This window comes from Lithobates pipiens, unplaced genomic scaffold, assembly GCF_037356315.1.
Source record: "Lithobates pipiens isolate NorthernLeopardFrog02 unplaced genomic scaffold, aLitPip1_a1.2 Scaffold_18, whole genome shotgun sequence".
In the NCBI taxonomy this organism is placed as follows: domain Eukaryota; kingdom Metazoa; phylum Chordata; class Amphibia; order Anura; family Ranidae; genus Lithobates; species Lithobates pipiens.
The window spans coordinates 353319807-353339350 of NW_027507758.1; the positions used below are offsets into that span (position 1 = coordinate 353319807).

General features: G+C 44.2%; 1 protein-coding gene across 1 annotated transcript in view; it reads left to right on the plus strand.

Moving 5' to 3' along the window:
• Positions 1-8221: 8221 nt before the first annotated feature.
• Positions 8222-19544, plus strand: part of LOC143988162 (putative cation-transporting ATPase 13A4) — a 162071-nt gene continuing 150748 nt past the window's right edge. Inside the window, exon 1 of the mRNA XM_077487495.1 lies at positions 8222-8425. Within this exon, the coding sequence (XP_077343621.1) occupies positions 8390-8425 (36 nt within the window). The 5' untranslated portion in view covers positions 8222-8389. The remainder of the gene's footprint in view (positions 8426-19544) is intronic.

Sequence of the window (19544 nt, forward strand, 5' to 3'; positions counted from 1 at the left end):
ACGTACTCCTCATACTCCAGGGGGGTAAGCGTGCTTGTACGTAAAGGTGTCCGGTTTCAATGTTCTCAGGTACAGATTGACCCAGGTGGCAGATATATTTTTTTACTGTGCAAGGTCCATAGGCTAACCTGCATCCTGGCTAATATTTATGTGCCTCCGCCGTACTCGGCGGGGGTTCTCGGGAGCCTGGCAAAATTTATGGCACAATATCAGGCGGTTCCACTACTGGCAGTGGGAGACTTCAACAACTATTTGAGTCATACCAAAGACAAGTTCCCCATACCCAGTAATGTAGAGCCAGGAGCAGCGGGCTGTACTCCTTTTGCCAGGGTATTGCAGGAATTGGGGCTGACCGACGTATGGCGTAGCAGGAACCCGAACCTTAAAAAGTATTCTTGCCACTCGGCCTCCTATGGAGGCCTCTCTAGAATAGACCTGGGCCTGGGTAATGACAGGATGTTGCCTCATTAAAGACTCGGACTACGCTGACAGACACCTTTCTGACCACTCCTCGCTCCGCATCCGGGTATCTTTTCCTGATATGGTTGGGTGCACGGTTTGGAAGCTTAACCCCTTCTGGCTTACGCTGTTCCCAGAACCAGACCCACTCCGGGACGCGATTAAATCCTTTCTACTGGATAATGTTGGCACTACGAATCTGGGGGTGGTGTGGGATGCATTGAAGGCTTACACAAGGGGGCAATCAATGCATACAAATTATCAATCGAATCAAAACAGACACTAAAGCTTGGGAGGTGACGGTGCGCGGAGTGGTCTCCGAAACAGAAGACAGGTATATTGCCAATCCCACAGACGACACAAAAAGGGCGTGGTTAGGAGCACAATCCATGTCTAGGCAACTGGCGTTGCAGCTGGCTGAAAATAAACGCTTTTTTCTGCGACAGACACGTTTTTTTTTATATCAATAGAATTTTATTAAGCAAATGTACATACATAGAAACAATATACAAACTTGTTGTACAGAGATATCATATCGCCAGAATCAGGTGTAAAATTATCATAGTGCTCAAACAAATGAGCTCACAACTGCCTTCTATGAGTAGCCATCTCATTCTGTATGAGCAAAGCTGCTTTCTGTGCAAAATTCAAGGAAGCCGTGGCTACTACTTCTCAGCAATACCGTTATTTAGATAATTGGTATAGATACAATGGTGTGGGAAATAGGGTGGGGAATGGGAAGAAGAAAGAGATAAAAGAGGTGTGGGAAGTGAAATGTAGAGAGAGAGGGGACGAGATGTAAAGAAGAGGAAAAAGAGAGAGCAGAGCTTATCGCCCCAAGGAGGACCTGTCAAACGGTAGGCTTCTGCCTCAGAACATATATTCAATACTTAAGCCCGTTATTGCGTATCAGGGTTAATGCCTCACCCAGTAAGTAGGTCCCGGAAAGCCACCGAGTACTTAAACTGAACCCAGGGAGACCAGGTTCTATGAAATTTCTCAGCCGTGTCTTTCGCAGTGGCAAGTAGTTCTTCCAATGCGAAAATGTGATTAACCGTGTTTGCCCATTCTGCTATTGAAGGCACCGTAGGGAGCTTCCAATATCTTGGAATTAGAGATTTAGCCGCTATTAGCAAGTATTTAGTTAAGGATCGATTGTACTTGCTCAGTGGTAAATTCGATATATGCAGGAGACAGCATTCCGGTGTAAGTTTTACTGTGGTGCTTGTAATCTGTAAGATTAGTGTACAAATTTTTCCCCAGAAGCTTTTTAATTTAGGGCAGCTCCACCAGATATGCAGCATATCACCCGCTGATTCCCTACATCTCCAACAGAGATCCGAGGACATTGGGTACCAGCATCTCACCTTAGTCGGGGTGGCGTACCACTGCGATAGCAGTTTGTAGGAATTTTCCTGAAATCTGGTGCTAATAGTGCCTTTGTGAGCCAGAATGCAGGCATCACGCCATTGTATATCAGTAAAGTTAGTATGAAAAGCAGACTCCCAGCGTTTCCTAAATTTATCCGATCCAGTTTGATCTAATTGTTGGAGAGACGCATACATAAGTGAGGTGGTTTTTTTCCACCGGTGCCCCACGCAGACACAGTGACTCAAAGGGGGTCAGGTCCCTGAGGACTGCTTCCCTCCTTTCCGGTGTTAGGAGCGACAGACACATTTTGAGGAGGGTGAGGCGACTGGACATATGCTGGCAGTTATGGCGCGAGCGCAACAGTCGTCCTCCACCATTTCGGCTATCTGCGACGACCAGGGGATTGAATATTCTTCCACCTCAGACATTGTTCGTGTTTTTAAAGATTTCTATGAGGACCTGTATACATCTAAAGTGAGACCCACGGAGGAGGAGATTGGGGACTTTCTAAATAGAAGCGAACTCCCGGTCCTGTCATTAGAAGACACTGACATGCTTAATGCGCCACTGACAGAGGAAGAACTGGGTGTGGCTCTGTCACATTCCCAAAATAACAAGTCACCAGGGATGGATGGCCTTCCGTCTGAATTTTATAAACGGTACCCCTGTACTTTACTCCCCACCCTTTTGAAAGTTTATACTGAGGCTCTTGAGCGAGGGTCTCTGCCGAGTTCCATGAATGAGGCAATTATTGTGGTCTTGTTGAAACCAGGCAAGGAGGCTAGATCCCCGGGCTCGTATAGGCCTATATCCTTGCAGACGGCGGATGTTAAGCTGCTGGCATGGGTATTGGCGAACAGACTGGCCAGGGTGATACATAAATTAGTGCATAAAGACCAATCCGGATTTATCCCTTATAGATCCACAGCGCAAAATATTAGGAGGCTCTTTTTGAACCTGCAAATCCCAACAGATAACACTGGCAACAGAGCAATTTTCTCCCTTGACGCAGCTAAGGCCTTCGACAGTGTTGAGTGGCCTTATCTGTGGCAAGTGCTGCGGTGTGTGGGACTGGGAGACACTTTTATTAAATGGGTTCAGTTGCTGTATGCTAGGCCCACAGCGAGACTTAGGGTAAATGGGGACTTGTCTGAGCCGTTTTCATTGTACAGGGGCACTCGGCAGGGGTGCCCTCTATCACCCCTGTTGTTTGCTCTAGCTCTGGAGCCACTGGCAGCTAGGATACGCGGGGACAAAGATATAATTGGGTTCCAAAGATCTATGGGTACGGATGTGGTGTCCCTGTATGCTGATGACACCCTGCTGTACTTAGGTGACACGTAGGGATCTTTGCAGGCAGTTATGGGCCTTATTAAGGCCTTTGGGGAATTGTCAGGTTTTGCCATCAATTGTGATAAGTCAGTGCTGATGCCCTTGGACCCCTTACTCGTCCCTATCCCTAGTTGTGCAGCGATGGTCCAGATAGTGACTGAATTTAAGTATTTGGGGGTTCAGGTAACCCCGGACCCATCCCACTATATTGCGCGCAACTTGGCCCCCCTTCTTAGCAACTTTAGGAAAAAATGCACGGCCTGGTGTAAACTGCCTCTGTCGATTGCCGGGAGAATTAACTTAATTAAAATGATTTGGGCTCCGCAATTACTATATATATTCCATAATTCCCCGGTGTGGATCCCTAGGAGATGGTTTGAAAAAATTGAGTCGCAATTTCGGGAGTTGATTTGGCGGAAAAAAACAGCTAGGATTAAGTTATCTACCGTCCAGTACAATAAGGAAGAAGGTGGGATGGCGGTCCCGCATCCCAGGACTTACTTTTTAGCATCCCAACTGCAACAGCTAGGGGGGTGGGGTTTGACAGACCTGACCGACCCTATCCGTAAACTGTTAGACACTAAGGGGGACAGCGAAACTGCACTTACGAGGTTGGAGGCGGGTTACCCGTACCTAGATTCAAAGGCCCCCACTGTGCAACTGTTGAATACTCTGTGGCCGTATGTCAAAAAGACACTCGGATTACGGGGGTACTTGCCCGACACGCCTATATGGCGCAACAAACAATTCAAAGAACTTCAGAAACTGACAGGCTTTAGCAACTGGGAAAGGGCGGGTATTAAGTATGTCTCCCAGCTGTATGCAGGTCATATATTTAAGTTCTCTGATATTCAAATAGAATTTGGGGTTCCGCACAACAATTTCTTTAAATACCTACAGCTGCGCTATGCGCTGCAAATACAGGCAAGGTCCACTGTGCTGCGGCCTGCAGATCACGCTATTCTTCAATCCATCCTTATGAAGGAGGACAGGAAGGGGATGATCTCGAGCTGCTACAGTATACTCCTTGCACGAATACAGGACCCTGCTAAGCTGCCATGTATGGCTATGGTTTTTTTCTATCTAAGATACATGATGTTGGAATTGTTGCACAGTGGATAGCCTGGTGTATAAGAAATGAAGGGGAGAGTCAGTAGACAGAATAATGGTATGTTGTAACAAGAACCTGGGAATAACGAGGGTATGTACCGAAAGGGATTAAATGCACAAATGCAAGGGAATGGGTTGTGAAATCATTCTTTTTGGGACTTGATTCTTCTCTCACTGCATCTTACGTTGTTGTAATCAATATTTTGCTTTTGTTTCCTTATGTCTCTTTCTGCACTGTCTGGTGTATATTTTGTACTGTGCAACAAGCAAAATAAAAGTTATTTTCTGATAAAAAAAAGGGAAATGTGGGGTTAGCAGTTTTCAGATGACAGCAAAGGACATGTACTCTAAATACTGATTAGAAAGCGTCACAAAATTGTACTTTGTAATGCAACGTCTGTGTGACTCAATCAGGGTAACATGTGGCTGCTTGTAGTCTCTGTTAAGCCTCGTACACATGGTACGATTGTTGGTCAACCAAGCATCTGATTTTTGTCAAAAGGGAGCATACCAGGATCTTGTCTTGCAAACAAATGTTACACAATTGTCATGCCACAAACACAAACGTAGTGACTTACTACGAGGAATTTCAGCTCTTGAATGCAACCCTTTGGGCCCCTTCTGCTAATTTAGTGTTTGATGAGCATTGATTCTGAGCATGCATGTTTTTGCTTTCAACTTTTGTGACAGATTTGTGTACTGACCATACAAAAATCAGATGTAGAGCCGTTGTCTGCTGAAAATTTACTAGCTTGCCATCCAGCATTTGTTGGCCGAAAATTGGAAAACAATTGTCTAAAGGAGCGTACTAATGGTAGGAATTTAGGACAACAGTCTGTCAACAGACAATCCCCTTCCAACAATTGAACAATGTGTACAAGGCTTTAGACTCCATAATAACAGAGTCAAGCTAAAAAACACAACTTCAGTAAAACACTTCAGAATGCAGATACTTACAATTATCCTCATTTGCAATGAGTTGAACATACCAGGGTTAAGTTCAAGGCAGGTTTGAGGACAATATTACTGACCAAATAGGCAAGGGATGGTCAAACAATTGACAAGGAAAACTAGGTACTACCCTGGGAAATGGAGTACCAAAGCAAAAAAAATAAAAATACATTGCGTTTGGTAGGGAGCAAACAAATTTCCAGTAAATGACAGCTTCCGGCTGTTTCATTTGAAAACAAAGTGGCCAGGGATTTCATGGTAGACCCCAGACCACAAAAACAAAGCACTGGGTCCCCTTGAAATTCCATTAAAGTCCATTCCAAGCCGATATGGATTTTATGGGGGTATCCCAATAAAAAAAAAACATAAAAAGTTGTAACCCTTACCTGAGTATTCAGAAAATGGGGTATGTGGGCACAACCAACCCTTCTGAACTGCACCAGGTCAAATGCCCTCAACATGGGGAGGATACATATCCTTGTATGCAAGCCACCCTTTCTTCGTGGTTGTGGGGTTCTGGAAGCCCTCCTTAAAAATAGCTACAATAACCCAATATCATCACCTCCACTTAAATAAGTACCCCTACAAGGTGAGAGGTCTCCTGAGTGATATCATTGACCAAATATGGACATGATCATATATAGCTGGCCAATCCAATGTTTTTTTTTTCTTTCAGCAAGTCATTGGACGTTGTATATAATAATTGATAAGGATTTTCATGGTTTTCCCCCTTAAAATTTTGGGAGGATTTGGGGAGATTTCCTGAAGGGTCTGGTATAAATTTTGGAAAGGGACACCACACTATTTTTTTTATTATTATTATTGAATCCTTCCACACGCACAAGATACATGACAGCTGTATGGATGGTCAAGAACTTCACATAACTTCCTATACATGACAAAATATGCATACTCCATGGTATGCCTCACACAATGTGATAGTGGTTGTTTCTGATTACAAAGTAGCAATCCCAAATACTCCCAAAAAATAAGGATTAAGGTCCTCCTGCCCTTTTGTTTGCATTCAAATGTCAACTGGGAATCCCCAGCTGACAGCTGAATGGGCCTGGTGGAGATGACCCACTGGTTGTTAGGATTCTGACATCCACCAGCATCCTAGCAAGTAGAAGCCTTGAGCAGAACGCTGTCACATATAGCAGTGGTAGTAATGATGCTAAATTCATCATATACTGCTATAAGCAGAAGTTTGATCTGGCCCCACACCCATTTAAATCAGCCTATTCTGTGGAACTATTTGAACAGCTGAAATTAGGTCTGAACCAGGGTTCAGGTCGAGCCTTTAGCTCATCCCTAATCCTCAAAAATATCGTACCTCGCAGTGAAGTTCAGAGTACATCCGGTAATACAAGTAAAAAGCTGAAGGGATCCAAGGCCCAACGACAAAGGACCATCTCACTGGAACTAAAGCACTCTAAAAACAATCATGAAGGGACTTCCCACAGTAGCCTGAACTTCTGAAAAACCTGTGTAAGTTGCTGTAAGTTGCAAACCAAAAGGCCTGTTTACATGTTCTACATAATAGTTTTTTAGCTGGTCTTTTCAGTAAGGTCTTTTCATTTTAAATGCAAGTTTCTTTAACCTCTTTGGTGCTGACAGCCACAAATATCCTCTGGGCACCTGGTCCTTAGTGCTGAAGAGCTGCATATTTACATAAATTGCCCCACTACACCTGTGGCAAGAGTGCGTGCGCAGCACTCTCCTGGCACAGTTACTGTCACTTTACTGAAAGTTCCTGATCGCTAATTGCTATGGGGAGTTTTTACGGACCACTTAAAAGCCATGACAGCTAATCATGGCAGTCACGTGATCTTAGGCCACGTCCCATCACCCAGCGTCATACATCTCTTAAAGGGCCGGGAGGCGCCGGCGCCAAGAGGTTAACATGCATAAATTCAGTATATCACAAAAAAAAATTACTTTTCTTTTTACATCTCAAAAACAGTTAAAAAAACGTAAAGAAGCCACAAATGTACCAGCCGGTTTTCTTAAATAAGTGATATTGTGGAACATGAAAATACTCTAATAAACTGCTTCTTAATTATTCACTGAAGTTATATGGTGCTGTTTAGAAGGTAATGGCACATAGGACAACATTAATGGATGTTTATTGTTTTTTTTTTTTTAATCATAGCAATTCACCAAGTGAATGTGCAAGTACATTCATCTGTGCAAATGGGGAAAAAAATTATGTTATTAGGCTACTTCCTGTGTTGGTCAAATGATTCTCATTGATTTAATTCAGAATATACTAAATTTGTTCACTAGATTATACTAAGTATCATCGGTATTTTCTGAGGTACATCCATTGACCAAATGTGGCATTTGTAAATGAAAACAATTGACAGGAACAGGAAATAGCCTAATAACATTTTTTTTTTTTCTGCGTTCACACAGAATACATGTAGTGGTACATTCACTGGGCTAATAAGTATACATTTTTTTTTTATATAAACACACCTCTAACCATTTCATGTGTTTTCAAGGAACTCTCAGCAAAAGGCAAAGATATTTTCAGGCCACTTTCTCAGTCTCCATATGTACGATTGTGAAAGCAAAAACAAAAATAAAAGGAACAATACTTTTTCAATGCTCAAGGAAACAATAGGTTATAAATAAAACATAGGATGCATATGGTTAAGATAGAGAGATATTTCTACATGGGAGCTGTGCACAGACTTTTGGAACTATATTAATCCTGTATCATTATAATAATACTAAGACAAACTTTTGCTGTTCCCTTAGCCTGACTAAGCAATGAAACAAATAAGGAGACTATAATGAAAAGGTAATGCTAAATGTGCAATTCATGCCAATAAAAGTGAAGTAATCCCAGATAAGTAAAGTTGCTATGGAATCCTATCCAAACACAAGGTTTTTAATTTGAGTCGCATACTTTTGGTGACATTGAATATCCATATCCAAAGAGATCTATTCTAGCCTACTGATTATGCAATAAAGGACAGGTTGTTCTGGGAAACAATGTGATAAGCAATGAAATCAGCGTTCCAAAAACAATTACTATATAAAAGCAGATTTGCAAGTAATAATTCTCTAAAAAAGGGGGATTATTGGATACTTGGGTAGTTGCCTGTTTACAACTGCAACTCCCTAACAAGCCTCAAGTAGCAGTGCTTGTTGCTGTCTCATGTATATACCGTCTCCCAATCTTCAGATGTCTAAGGTAAGATTTATCCATTTAAATCCATAGTCAATGTCCGTCATTGTTTTTTTGAAATATAACATGCAATGTAAAAAATTGACTTGTACTGTAGTTATGTCTCATCACTGCTTTGGCATCCTATCGCTGGATGTTTCTCCTAAGGTGTGGGGTGATTTTCTCTTCCTTGCTGGATTTGATATCTACCATGTGGGTCTCCTTTCTGAGAGTACAGCTTTTCTCTCATTCCCCCGCCCCTTCACAGCTCCCGGTGGAAGAATAGCGGACCTTTTGGCAATCATTTTTAGTTGTTGTTATCAATTATATATATTGCTACACATTCAACTCTAATCCATCCTTTAGCCTCACCACTAGGGATGAGCTTCGTGTTCGAGTCGAACATACGTTCGACTCGAACATCGGCTGTTCGTCGAAGTCCGAACATTTTGGTCCGTTCGCGCCAAATTCGTGTGACGCTCACGGCCCACAATGCACTGCGATGGCGCAGTGCATTGCTGGCTCATGATTGGCCAAGCATGCACTGTGACCCCGCATGCTTGGCCAATCGCAGCGCCAGCAGCGGGGAGAGCCATGATTGGCCACAGGCAGGATGCCTGTGGCCAATCATAGCTCAGGCTGTGTAGTGCACGCCCCACACTATATAAGGCCGCCAGCGCGACGGCCTTGTGTAGTGTGTTGGCGTCTGAAGCAGTGGGTGTTCTGTGTACCTTCAACACAGTACACACCGATCGTTTTCGACCGATTTTTGATCTTGCTGTTGTGTAGGTGGTTGTTGTCTGCATGCCCTGACCGCAGTATACACCGCTATATTCACCTCACCTATATAGCTAGTGATCTATCTTTTATAATAGAGCTTGCAGTCAGTAGTGTTAGGAGATAGTGCGTGCTGTCTGCGTGCTCTGTACCCAGTACATACCGCTATATCCACCTACATAGCTGTTCTCTATTTGAGCCCACTTGCCATCTGCAGGAGTTATTGGAAGTTGTGTGTGCCTCCAGCACAGCACAGTATACATCTGTATATACCCCTTTATCTCTGGTGTTCTATAATAAAGGCATCTGCAGGAGTTAGTGGGTGTTGTGTGCCTCTAGCACAATATACACTACCCAACTGCTTTTTTACCCAACTCCATTCAGGCCATTACCATGTCTGGAAGGCCAGCAAGGAGAGGCAGACAGGCGCGAGCCGATAAAAGAGGGCAAGCAGGCTCTGTGTCTAGAGACAACAGTGCTGGTCGTGGATGCGGTGCATTGTCATAAGCACGTGGCCATGGGACACGCTTGTCCTTCTTTTCGGCAGCTGGACATGTTGAGCCGCAACATGCCAACGACTTGGTAGAGTGGATGACCAAGCCCTCTTCATCCTCCTCATCCTCTCTCACCCAGGCTCAGGGTACTAGCAAAGCAGCTGCCAACGCATCGTCTTCCCTCCTCTCAATGTCATCATCAGTGACTCCTTCCCTAGACCCACCACGTCCTCCTGAGGAGTCTCCTGAACTCTTTGAGCACAGTGTTGGGTACATGCTCCAGGAGGATGCCCAGTGTTTTGTGGGCTCTGATGATGACACTCAGCTAGAGGAAGGCAGTAGCGTGAGCGCAGAGAGAGGGGATGCTCAAGAAGGACAGCAATCTGGCAGTCATGTTCCACAAACTGCAGCATACTGCCAGGTTTGCTACAGTGATGAAGAGGGAGGGGATGATGAGGGCACTGACTCCACGTGGGTGCCTGGAAGGAGAGAGGAGGAGGAGGAGGAGGAGGCACATGTCCAATGAGGCAGGATGCTCTTCGGGGGCAGCACACTGACTGAATCACACCGCAGAGCTCCGCCTGTGCAGAGCGCTGCCTCTGCGCGTTATTCTAAAAGTTCTTTGGTGTGGGCCTTTTTTGAGACAAGTGCATCAGATCGCACCGCTGCTATTTGCAACATATGTCTCAAGCGTATCTCACGTGGCCAAAACATCAGCCGCTTGGGCACCACATGCTTGACCAGACATATGTTGACCTGCCATGCAGCTCGTTGGCAAGCGTACCTGAAAGACCCACACCAAAAAACAAAGCGGACCTCTCCTTGCTCCTCATCAGCTCGCATCTCCAACCCCACTAGACCTTCAGTCCTCTCTGAAACCTGCTCTGAGAGGAATGAAGGTATAGAATTAGGTGTGTCACAGCCAAGTGCTTCCGGGAACTCTGCTAGCGGTACACCCACGTCCGATTATAGCAGGCAAATGTCCCTGCCCCAGCTGCTGGACCGGCGAAAGAAGTTCACTACCAGCCATCCACATGCCCAGCGGTTGAATGCTAGCTTGGCTAAATTGCTAGCACTTCAACTGCTGCCTTTTCAGTTGGTAGACTCGGCCCCCTTCCGTGAGTTTGTACAATGTGCGGTTCCTCAGTGGCAGGTCCCCAAACGCAACTTTTTCTCACGGAAGGCGATTCCGGCTCTCTACCGGCATGTGGAAGGCAATGTCCTTGCCTCGCTGGACAGGGCGGTCAGCGGTAAGGTGCATATTACCGCTGACTCATGGTCCAGCAGGCATGGACAGGGACGTTACCTGTCTTTCACGACCCATTGGGTCACTCTTCTGGCAGCTGGGAAGGATGCAGGACAAGGTGCAGTAATGTTGGAGGTTGTTCCGCCACCACGCCTCCAAAATGCTACTATTGGTTGTGACACACCTCTCTCCCCCACCCCCTCCTCTTCTTCTTCCTCCATGGCCTCTTCCAGTGCTCTGTCCTCAGAACCAGCGGTGCTCCGTAGGCGTTCCAGGGGCTACGCAAGTACGCAGGCAAAACGATGCCATGCCGTGCTTGCGCTGGTTTGTTTGGGGGACAGGAGCCACACTGGGGCGGATGTTTTGTCAGCTCTGCAGGGGCAGGCCGAGAGGTGGTTGACACCACGCCAGCTTAAGCCAGGAATGGTGGTTTGCGACAATGGCACCAACCTCCTCTCCGCCCTCCGACAGGGACAACTGACCCATGTGCCCTGTGTAGCTCACGTCCTTAACCTGGTTGTGCAGCGGTTCTTGGGTAGGTACCCCAGCTTACAGGATGTCCTGAAGCAGGCCAGGAAAGTCTGTGTGCATTTCCGCCGATCATTTAATGCCTGTGCTCGGCTGGCTGAGCTCCAAAAGGAGTTGAACCTGCCCAAGAACCGCCTTATATGTGACATGCCCACCAGGTGGAACTCAACGTTGGCCATGCTGCAGCGGCTGCACACGCAGCAGAGGGCCATCAATGAGTACCTGTGCGACTACGGCACCAGGACAGGGTCAGGGGAGCTTGGTTTTTTCTCACCACGCCAGTGGGGCATGATCAGGGATGCATGCACTGTCCTGTCATTGTTTGAGGAGGCCACAAGGATGGTGAGCAGTGACAGTGCATGCATCAGTGACACTGTACCTCTTGTCCACCTCTTGGAGCATACGCTGCGTGGAATAATGGACAGGGCACTTGAGGCAGAACAGAGGCAGGAAGAGGAGGACTTCCTTGCCTCTCAAGGCCCCCTTTATCCAGACAGTGTTCCTGCTGTGCCACCCATCACACAGGAAGAGGATGAGGAGGAGGAAGAGGAGGAGGAGGAGGAGGAGGATGATTGTGTCAGCATGGAGGTGGAGGCTGGCACTCAGCATCAGCAGCAGCAGTCTTGTAGGGATGATTTACAGTCCCAAGAAACACGTGGACTTGTACGTGGCTGGGAGGCGGTAGCTGCGGATCATGTTGCCCTTAGTGACCCAGAGGACTCCGGACTGAATGCCTCAGCTAACCTACGCTGCATGGCCTCCCTGATCCTGCAAAGCCTGCGGAAGGATCCTCATATTCTTCGGATCAAGGAGAGGGACCATTACTGGCTGGCCACTCTCCTTGATCCACGGTACAAGGGTAAGTTTGCCGACCTTATCTTGCTATCGCAGAGGGAGCAGAGGATGAGACATCTCCGGGAGGCCTTGCAGAAAGGTCTGTGCAACGCGTTCCCAGAGACTGGGAGGTTACAAACTCCTGGTCCTGGACAACGTGTTGCTGAGGCATCGGTCAGAAGGAGCGGTGGAGAAAGTGGCCGTCTGATGCTTTCAGACAATTTTTTAGTCCGCAGCCCCAAGGTATGATCGGTTCCAGCACCCATCGCCAGCGTCTGATTTACATGGTGCAGGAATACCTAGGGGCAAGGTCAGACTTGGACACCTTTCCCACCGAAAATCCTCTGGCTTACTGGGTCTTGAGGATGGATCACTGGCCAGAGCTTGCACAGTATGCAATTGAGCTACTGGCCTGTCATGCATCCAGCGTTCTTTCGGAACACACCTTCAGTGCTGCTGGTGGCTTTGTTACCGATCACAGGGTGCGCCTGTCCACCAAATCAGTTGATCGACTGACCTTCATCAAGATGAATCAGTCTTGGATCACCCAGAGCTACCAAGCACCTGAAGCTGATGTAACCGAATAATTTTTTTTGAAATATCACATCCCTTCAAGACTGCCTATGCTGATGCTGAGTGACTGTCCTGTTATGTTGATTGTCTATCCTCTTCCTCCTCCGCTGATATGTTGGAAGAACATTTCTGGTTCTGGTTGATGCCATCAGCCCAATGTTTCTGCCCCTGTTTAACAGGGGCGTTTAAGTACAATTTTTGATGCAATGCTTTGCAGCAGGGCTAATTCCTGCAATAAAACTAGAGTATATGGCAGAGGTTGCAGTGTGGTGGCACTAGCACCAGTGCCTAAGGCCCAATTTTTCTGCCCCTGTTTAACAGGGGCGTTTAATTACAATTTTTGATGCAATGCTTTGCAGCAGGGCTAATTCCTGCAATAAAACTAGAGTATATGGCAGAGGTTGCAGTGTGGTGGCACCAGCAGCAGTGCCTAAGGCCAAATTTTTCTGCCCCTGTTTAACAGGGACATGTAATTACAATTCTTGATATACTATTTTACAGGAGGGCCCCTTCCTGTGCCCACCCAGAGTAACGGTGAGGACTTATAGTGTTGTGGCACCAGCACCACAACCACCAAAGGTCAATTTTTCTACCACTGTTCAACAATGGCATGTAATTACAATTCTTGATATAATCGTTCACAGCAGGGCGCTCCAGCGCCCACCAAGAGTCACTTTGAGGGCTTACAATGTTGTGGCAAAACCAACACCTTGTTCCGCCATTTCTGCAGAGCATATAGGGCAGGCCCCTACTTTCAAACATCCAATTTACAAACATCTCCTACTTGCAAACGGAAGGAGACAACAGCAAGTGAGATGAAAAAAGATGGACGACAAAACAAATTATACAGGGGTGATAACCCTTCCTTATGTTTTCCAAAAAGCTTAAAAATAGTTTTTTTGACTGGAGCTACACTTTAAAAATGTACCAGTTGAAAATTACAAACAGATTCAACTTAACACAACAAACCTACACAGTCCCTGTCTTGTTTGCACCGCCTGTATACTGCTGTTCTGAGTATATAGGGCCTGGGGGCCACACGCATTTCCTTTTTTTAATATGGGTACAGGGTTCCCCTTAATATATTAATATAATGTACAAGACCCAAATAGGCTGGTAATGGGCAGGGAGGGCTACCCATGCCATTTTTCTCAATGATTTTCAACCATATTGCAGGAACCAGATATAACATTAAAACCGCAAGCAGTTTTAAATGGTGTTATTTCCGTTTAATGTCATTTTGTGCAGGGACTGTTCTAAACACGGGAAACACGTGGCACTTCACAGGCATACTACAGACACCCCCCAGGCACCATATTTAAAGGAATATTTCACTTTTTTTTTTTCACTTTAATCGTCATTAAAATCAGTGCTCCCGCCAAAACGGCCATTTTTAAAAACATTTTAGGCATTGACCCATGTCCCCTGGGGCAGGAGCCAGGTCCCCAAACCCTTTTTAGGACAGTATCTTGCATATTAGCCGTTAAAATTAGCACTTTTCATTTCGAACGTTCGAGTCCCATAGACTTCAATGGGGTTCTAAAGTTTGTTCGAATTTGGGGTCCGATCGAAAGTTCTGGTGCAAACCGAACTGGGGGGTGTTCGGCTCATCCCTACTCACCACCACTCGGGTGAGAGTGGGCGTACTTTTTGTGCAACCAATTATACTTTCCTGTGCATCTCCTGAAGAAGCAAGATTTTTTTCATCGAGAATAGTAGCACAGCTATTTCAGATTGATGGGGGTCATCTTTATGGACTACATAGGTTCTATGGAAAGGTTTCCTTTTTGATCTCAGTTGAATACTATTTATATATATATTTATGCTCATTATATTTTTGTATTATGTTTTGTTTTTAAATGTCTGTTAATACATTTTTCATATTTTTTATATATCACGTTTGAGACTCATTAAAAGTCCTGTGGGCTAAATATTTTTTGTTGTATGCATTGTACAATCATGTACAATGCATACAATCCTTATCGCTACCCACCCTTCTACTAAGCTTCTTTAAACCTTTAAAAATACTCCATAAAAGGGAAGATCACAAACCAGACCAAGTTAGCAGCCATCAAAGGGAAATACTGGAAGACATAAAATAGTAAAAGTTGGTGGGACACAATATATTGCTGTTCAAGATAATTATACTGTAATGGACATAAATATTTCCTTTGTATACGAACAAAGAAAGAATATATACTGTATGTACTGTATCAGGTATGTATGATTGAATTACACATGTTTGGTAATTTAGAGCTAAGTAATTTCCTTTAGCTTAACAAGGCACCTTTTCATTATTACTATAATATGGGCTTACAGATCATAATTTGTCTGAGGAGCAATTCTTCTGGAGGGGATATCCAGGTTAGTGGGCTGCCCTGAGAGTCTCAAGGTCCTTGCAGTTTTTCCAGCTGATGGTGGGAGTTCAAAGAGGCTGGCAGAAGAGACACCCTGTAAGGGGAAATCTACTATTTTCCTCCTCATCGGGTATCTATCCCTAATACTGCTCCTACTGTCTTCCTAACAAAAAGGACACTGAACTACCCCCCACACTGTAGGCTCACCAAATGATGCATAAACTGCTATTTATGCTACCCCCACACTATTATTTTTTTTAAATTTGGCTTGAGGGTCCCCTTAAAATCCATACCAGACCCAAAGGACCTGTTATAAATGGGGGCAGGGGGGGGGGAACCCCACGCAGTTTTTTTCACAATTTATTAATTCCCAGTAATTGTTTTTTACATTTAGCTGTCAGCAGGGAACACTGCTGACAGCGGTGCACATTCAATACAGTATATTTCATTGTGTTATTGCACATTTTACGCAGTATATGGTAGTGCATCAGGGCACCGTTAACACAGTATATTTCAGTGCATTATTGCAGGTTTACCACAGTATATTGCAGTGTGTTATTGCAGGTTTATTGCAGAATATTTGCACTGCGTTAGTGCGCGGTTAATGCAGTATATTTCAGTGCGTTATTGCAGGCTTAGTGAATGTTTAACGCAGTGTATATACAGGGCCTTATTGCAGGTTTACTACAATATATTGCAGTGCATTCGTGCACGGTTAACACAATATATTTCAGTGCATTATTGCAGGTTTACCACAGTTTTTGCAGTGTGTTAGTGCACAATTAACGCAGTATATTTCAGTGTGTTATTGCACATTTACTGCAGTATATTGCAGCGTGTTACTGAATGTTTACCACAGTATATGTCAGTGGGTTGGTGCACGTTTACCACAGTATATTGCAGTGCGTAAGTTCCTGCTTAACGTAGTATATTTCAGTGCATTATTGCAAGTAAAGCTATATATTTCAGTGTATTATTGCAGGTTTACTGCAGTATATTGCAGTGTGTTAGTGTCCTTTTAACGTAGTACTTTATTTTTCAGTGCGTTGGTGCACATTTACTGCAGTATATTGCAGTGCGTTAGTGCACATTTTACGCAGTATATTGTAGTACATTAGGGCATGGTTAACGCGGTATATTTCAGTGCATTATTGCAGGTTTACCACAGTATATTGGAGTGCATTAGTGCACCGTTAATGCAGTATATTTCAGTGTGTTATTGCAGGTTTATCACAGAATATTACAGTGCATTAGTTCACGTTTAATATAGCATATTTTAGTGCATTATTGTACTTTTTCCACACTATATTGCAGTGCGTTGGTGTGCAGTTAACGCAGTATATTGCAGTGCATTATTTAAGGTTTACCACAGTATATTGCAGTACGTTAGTGAGCATTTAATGCGGTGTATATTCAGTGTGTTACTGCACGTTTAACGCAGTATATTTCAGTGCGGCATTGAAGGTTATATTGCAGTGCGTCAGTGCAGTTTTACTGCAGTATATTGTAGTGTGTCAGGGGAGTGTGTCTGTGTAGTGAGTACTCAAGTTAAAGTGCACCACACACCACTTACTTCCATTGATTAGAGTGCCTCCATGTACACATTTCCCCATCTTTATTACATTTTGTTAATAAGTCCCTCCCCGCATCATGTCTGGAAGGCCAACAAGGAGAGGCAGACATTCCCATAGCACTGTAAGGGGGCCAGCAGCATCTATGTCAACAGATAAAGGTGGACGTGGCCAATCCTCAGGCAGGGCATTGTTTCCTCTGTTTAGTGATGTTGCCCATGTTATCCAACCACCGCATGCAGAGGAGGTGGTGGACTGGCTTAGTAAACCATCCTCATCCTCCAACACACCAGCAGAGACTAGTGCACAGTCCAACGCAGCTGCCAGAGTACCTTATTCTGCCTCCTTGTCCACAGCTACTCCTGCCATAGCCCCAGCATCAGGCATGGAGGAGTCAACTGAGTTATTTGAACATGGCATCAGCCACCATGCACAGCCATTATTTGATCCAGATCCTGGTTCTGAGGTTGAAGAAGGTAGGAACATGAGCCTACAGAAAGGGGAGAACACTGGTAAACAACAAATTGGCAGTCATGTTCCCCCAGTGACAGCATATTGCCAAGTTGGCTCCAGTAATGATGACAATGGGGGGGTGATGATGTGACTTAGGTGCCAGATAGAGCAGAGGAAGAAAGTGAGGATGAAGCACAAACCCAATGAGGTAGCCAACATGGAAGAGTAAAGAGGAACCATCCTATTCCACCAGATTGTGGAGCTGTTATCTCCTCCCCCACTTCCCACAGCTCAGCTGTCTGGGCCTTTTTTAGCACATGTGCAGCTGATTGCACACTTGCAGTTTGAAAACTTTTCCTCAAGCAGATCAAGCATGGCAAAAACACCAGCCATTTGATTACCACATGGTTGAGAAGGCATTTAAACTCCCACCCCTCAGCTCATTGGCAAGAGCATCTGAAAGCCACACAAAAGGGATGCAATTCTGCTCCCCCTCACTTCTCAACTTTTCGGTATACCTCATCACTTCCCATACCAAGGATGATGGTATAGTGGAGGGTGTCGCAGGTCCTCGCAGCACATCTGCCAGTAGCACACCACCAGCTGTATACTATAGCAGACAAGTTTCTCTTTCCCATCTGTTGCAGTGAAAAACAAAAATTACGACTGCCACCCACATGTCCAGCGTTTAAATTCAAACTTGTCAAAGCTGCTAGCTTTGCAACTCTTGCCTTTCCATCTGGCTGATTCAGCAGAATGTGCTGTACCACAATGGCAGGTTCCTAGTTGCTATTTCTTTACATGTGAGGCCATTCCACCTCTGAAACATCACGTGGAAGGTAATATTGTGGCATTGTTGGGCAAGGCAGTCAGTTGCAAGGTCCACGTCACTGCTGACACGTGGTCCAGCAAGCATGGTCAGGGAATGCTATATTTCATTCACAGCACACTGGGTAACTCTGCTTGCAACTCGGAAGGATGCAGGACATGGCTCAGTGCTGCAACTTGTTGTGCCACCACATCTCTATACAGCTACTAGTGATGATGCAAGATTTAGAACAATATGGTAACCGGGGTGGTTGGCGCTACCTACAAATAAAACTCCCTACAAATAGAGTGAAGAAAAATCCTTCTGCCAGGATTCCTCAAATCCTATAAGATCCTAATTGTTTCCAACAGGATCAGGAAAAACGGCAACAGAAAACAGTTCCTACTAGAATCTATTACAATCATAAAGATAGTTTAATGTGTATCGGCCACACCCTGCAGAGTAAGGTCGGTATATATAAAAAATATATATATAATCCCGAATAGATCATGTATTCATCCTAAAAAATATATATATAATAAAAAAATGGTATATACCAAAAAGTGCTGCTATTATGCGATTTTCCAAGTTACAAGCTACTCAAATGTCCCAAAAAACAGCAATATTCCTACTGGAAATTAGTTCCTGAGATTAACAGATAGATCCAATAAACGAAGGAGAAAGGAGAGAACTAAAAACCAAACAACAACAGACAAAAAGACAAACAATTGTATATGTGTATCTGTTGCTAAGTGCAATATTGCCTAAAATCGCATTAACGCCAAGATATATTTAAATAAGCAAATTCCCAGTAAGAGGCGTATATAAATGTGCTTATGAAATTGTAGTCAAAACTTAAATATACAAGCTATAAGTGCAAAATGCTAGTATAAACATATATATAAAAAATATATTATATATATATAAAAAGTGCATCAAAAAGTGCGGGTGAAGAAACAAAAAATCAATTAGCCAACAAATTAAATAAACAATCCATAATGAAAAAATATATAAATATAAAAAATATATATATATATAAAAAGCAAACAAAAATAAAAATAAAAAGATAAAAATGCAAATAAAAATACAAAAATAGTGTCCAATTGTCCAAAAAAATCTTCAATAGTGCAAAAAAAGGTGCAAAAAAAGTGACTTTAGTGCTTCTTGTGCAATCTTGAACGTGACTTCTGTGTTCCCCCACAAGGTACCCCACTCACCAGAAGAATGTACCCCTGCAGGGGTAATTCGCCTTGAGATCAAAGTCTGCCGATATCCAGCTCCTCAATCGCATCCGGAGAGAGATTTCTCAATCCCTGCCGATATCCAGCTCCTCAATCGCAACCAAGGGGAGATTTCATATGTCCTCATAAGAAAAAAATTGTAGCCTCCATAGTGTGATTTGTATAAAAAATCAATTTATTGCCACAAAAATATAAAACAATAAAAACATAAAAATAAAAATAAAAAATGGAAGAAACAAATCTCATATGTTGAGACAAGATATG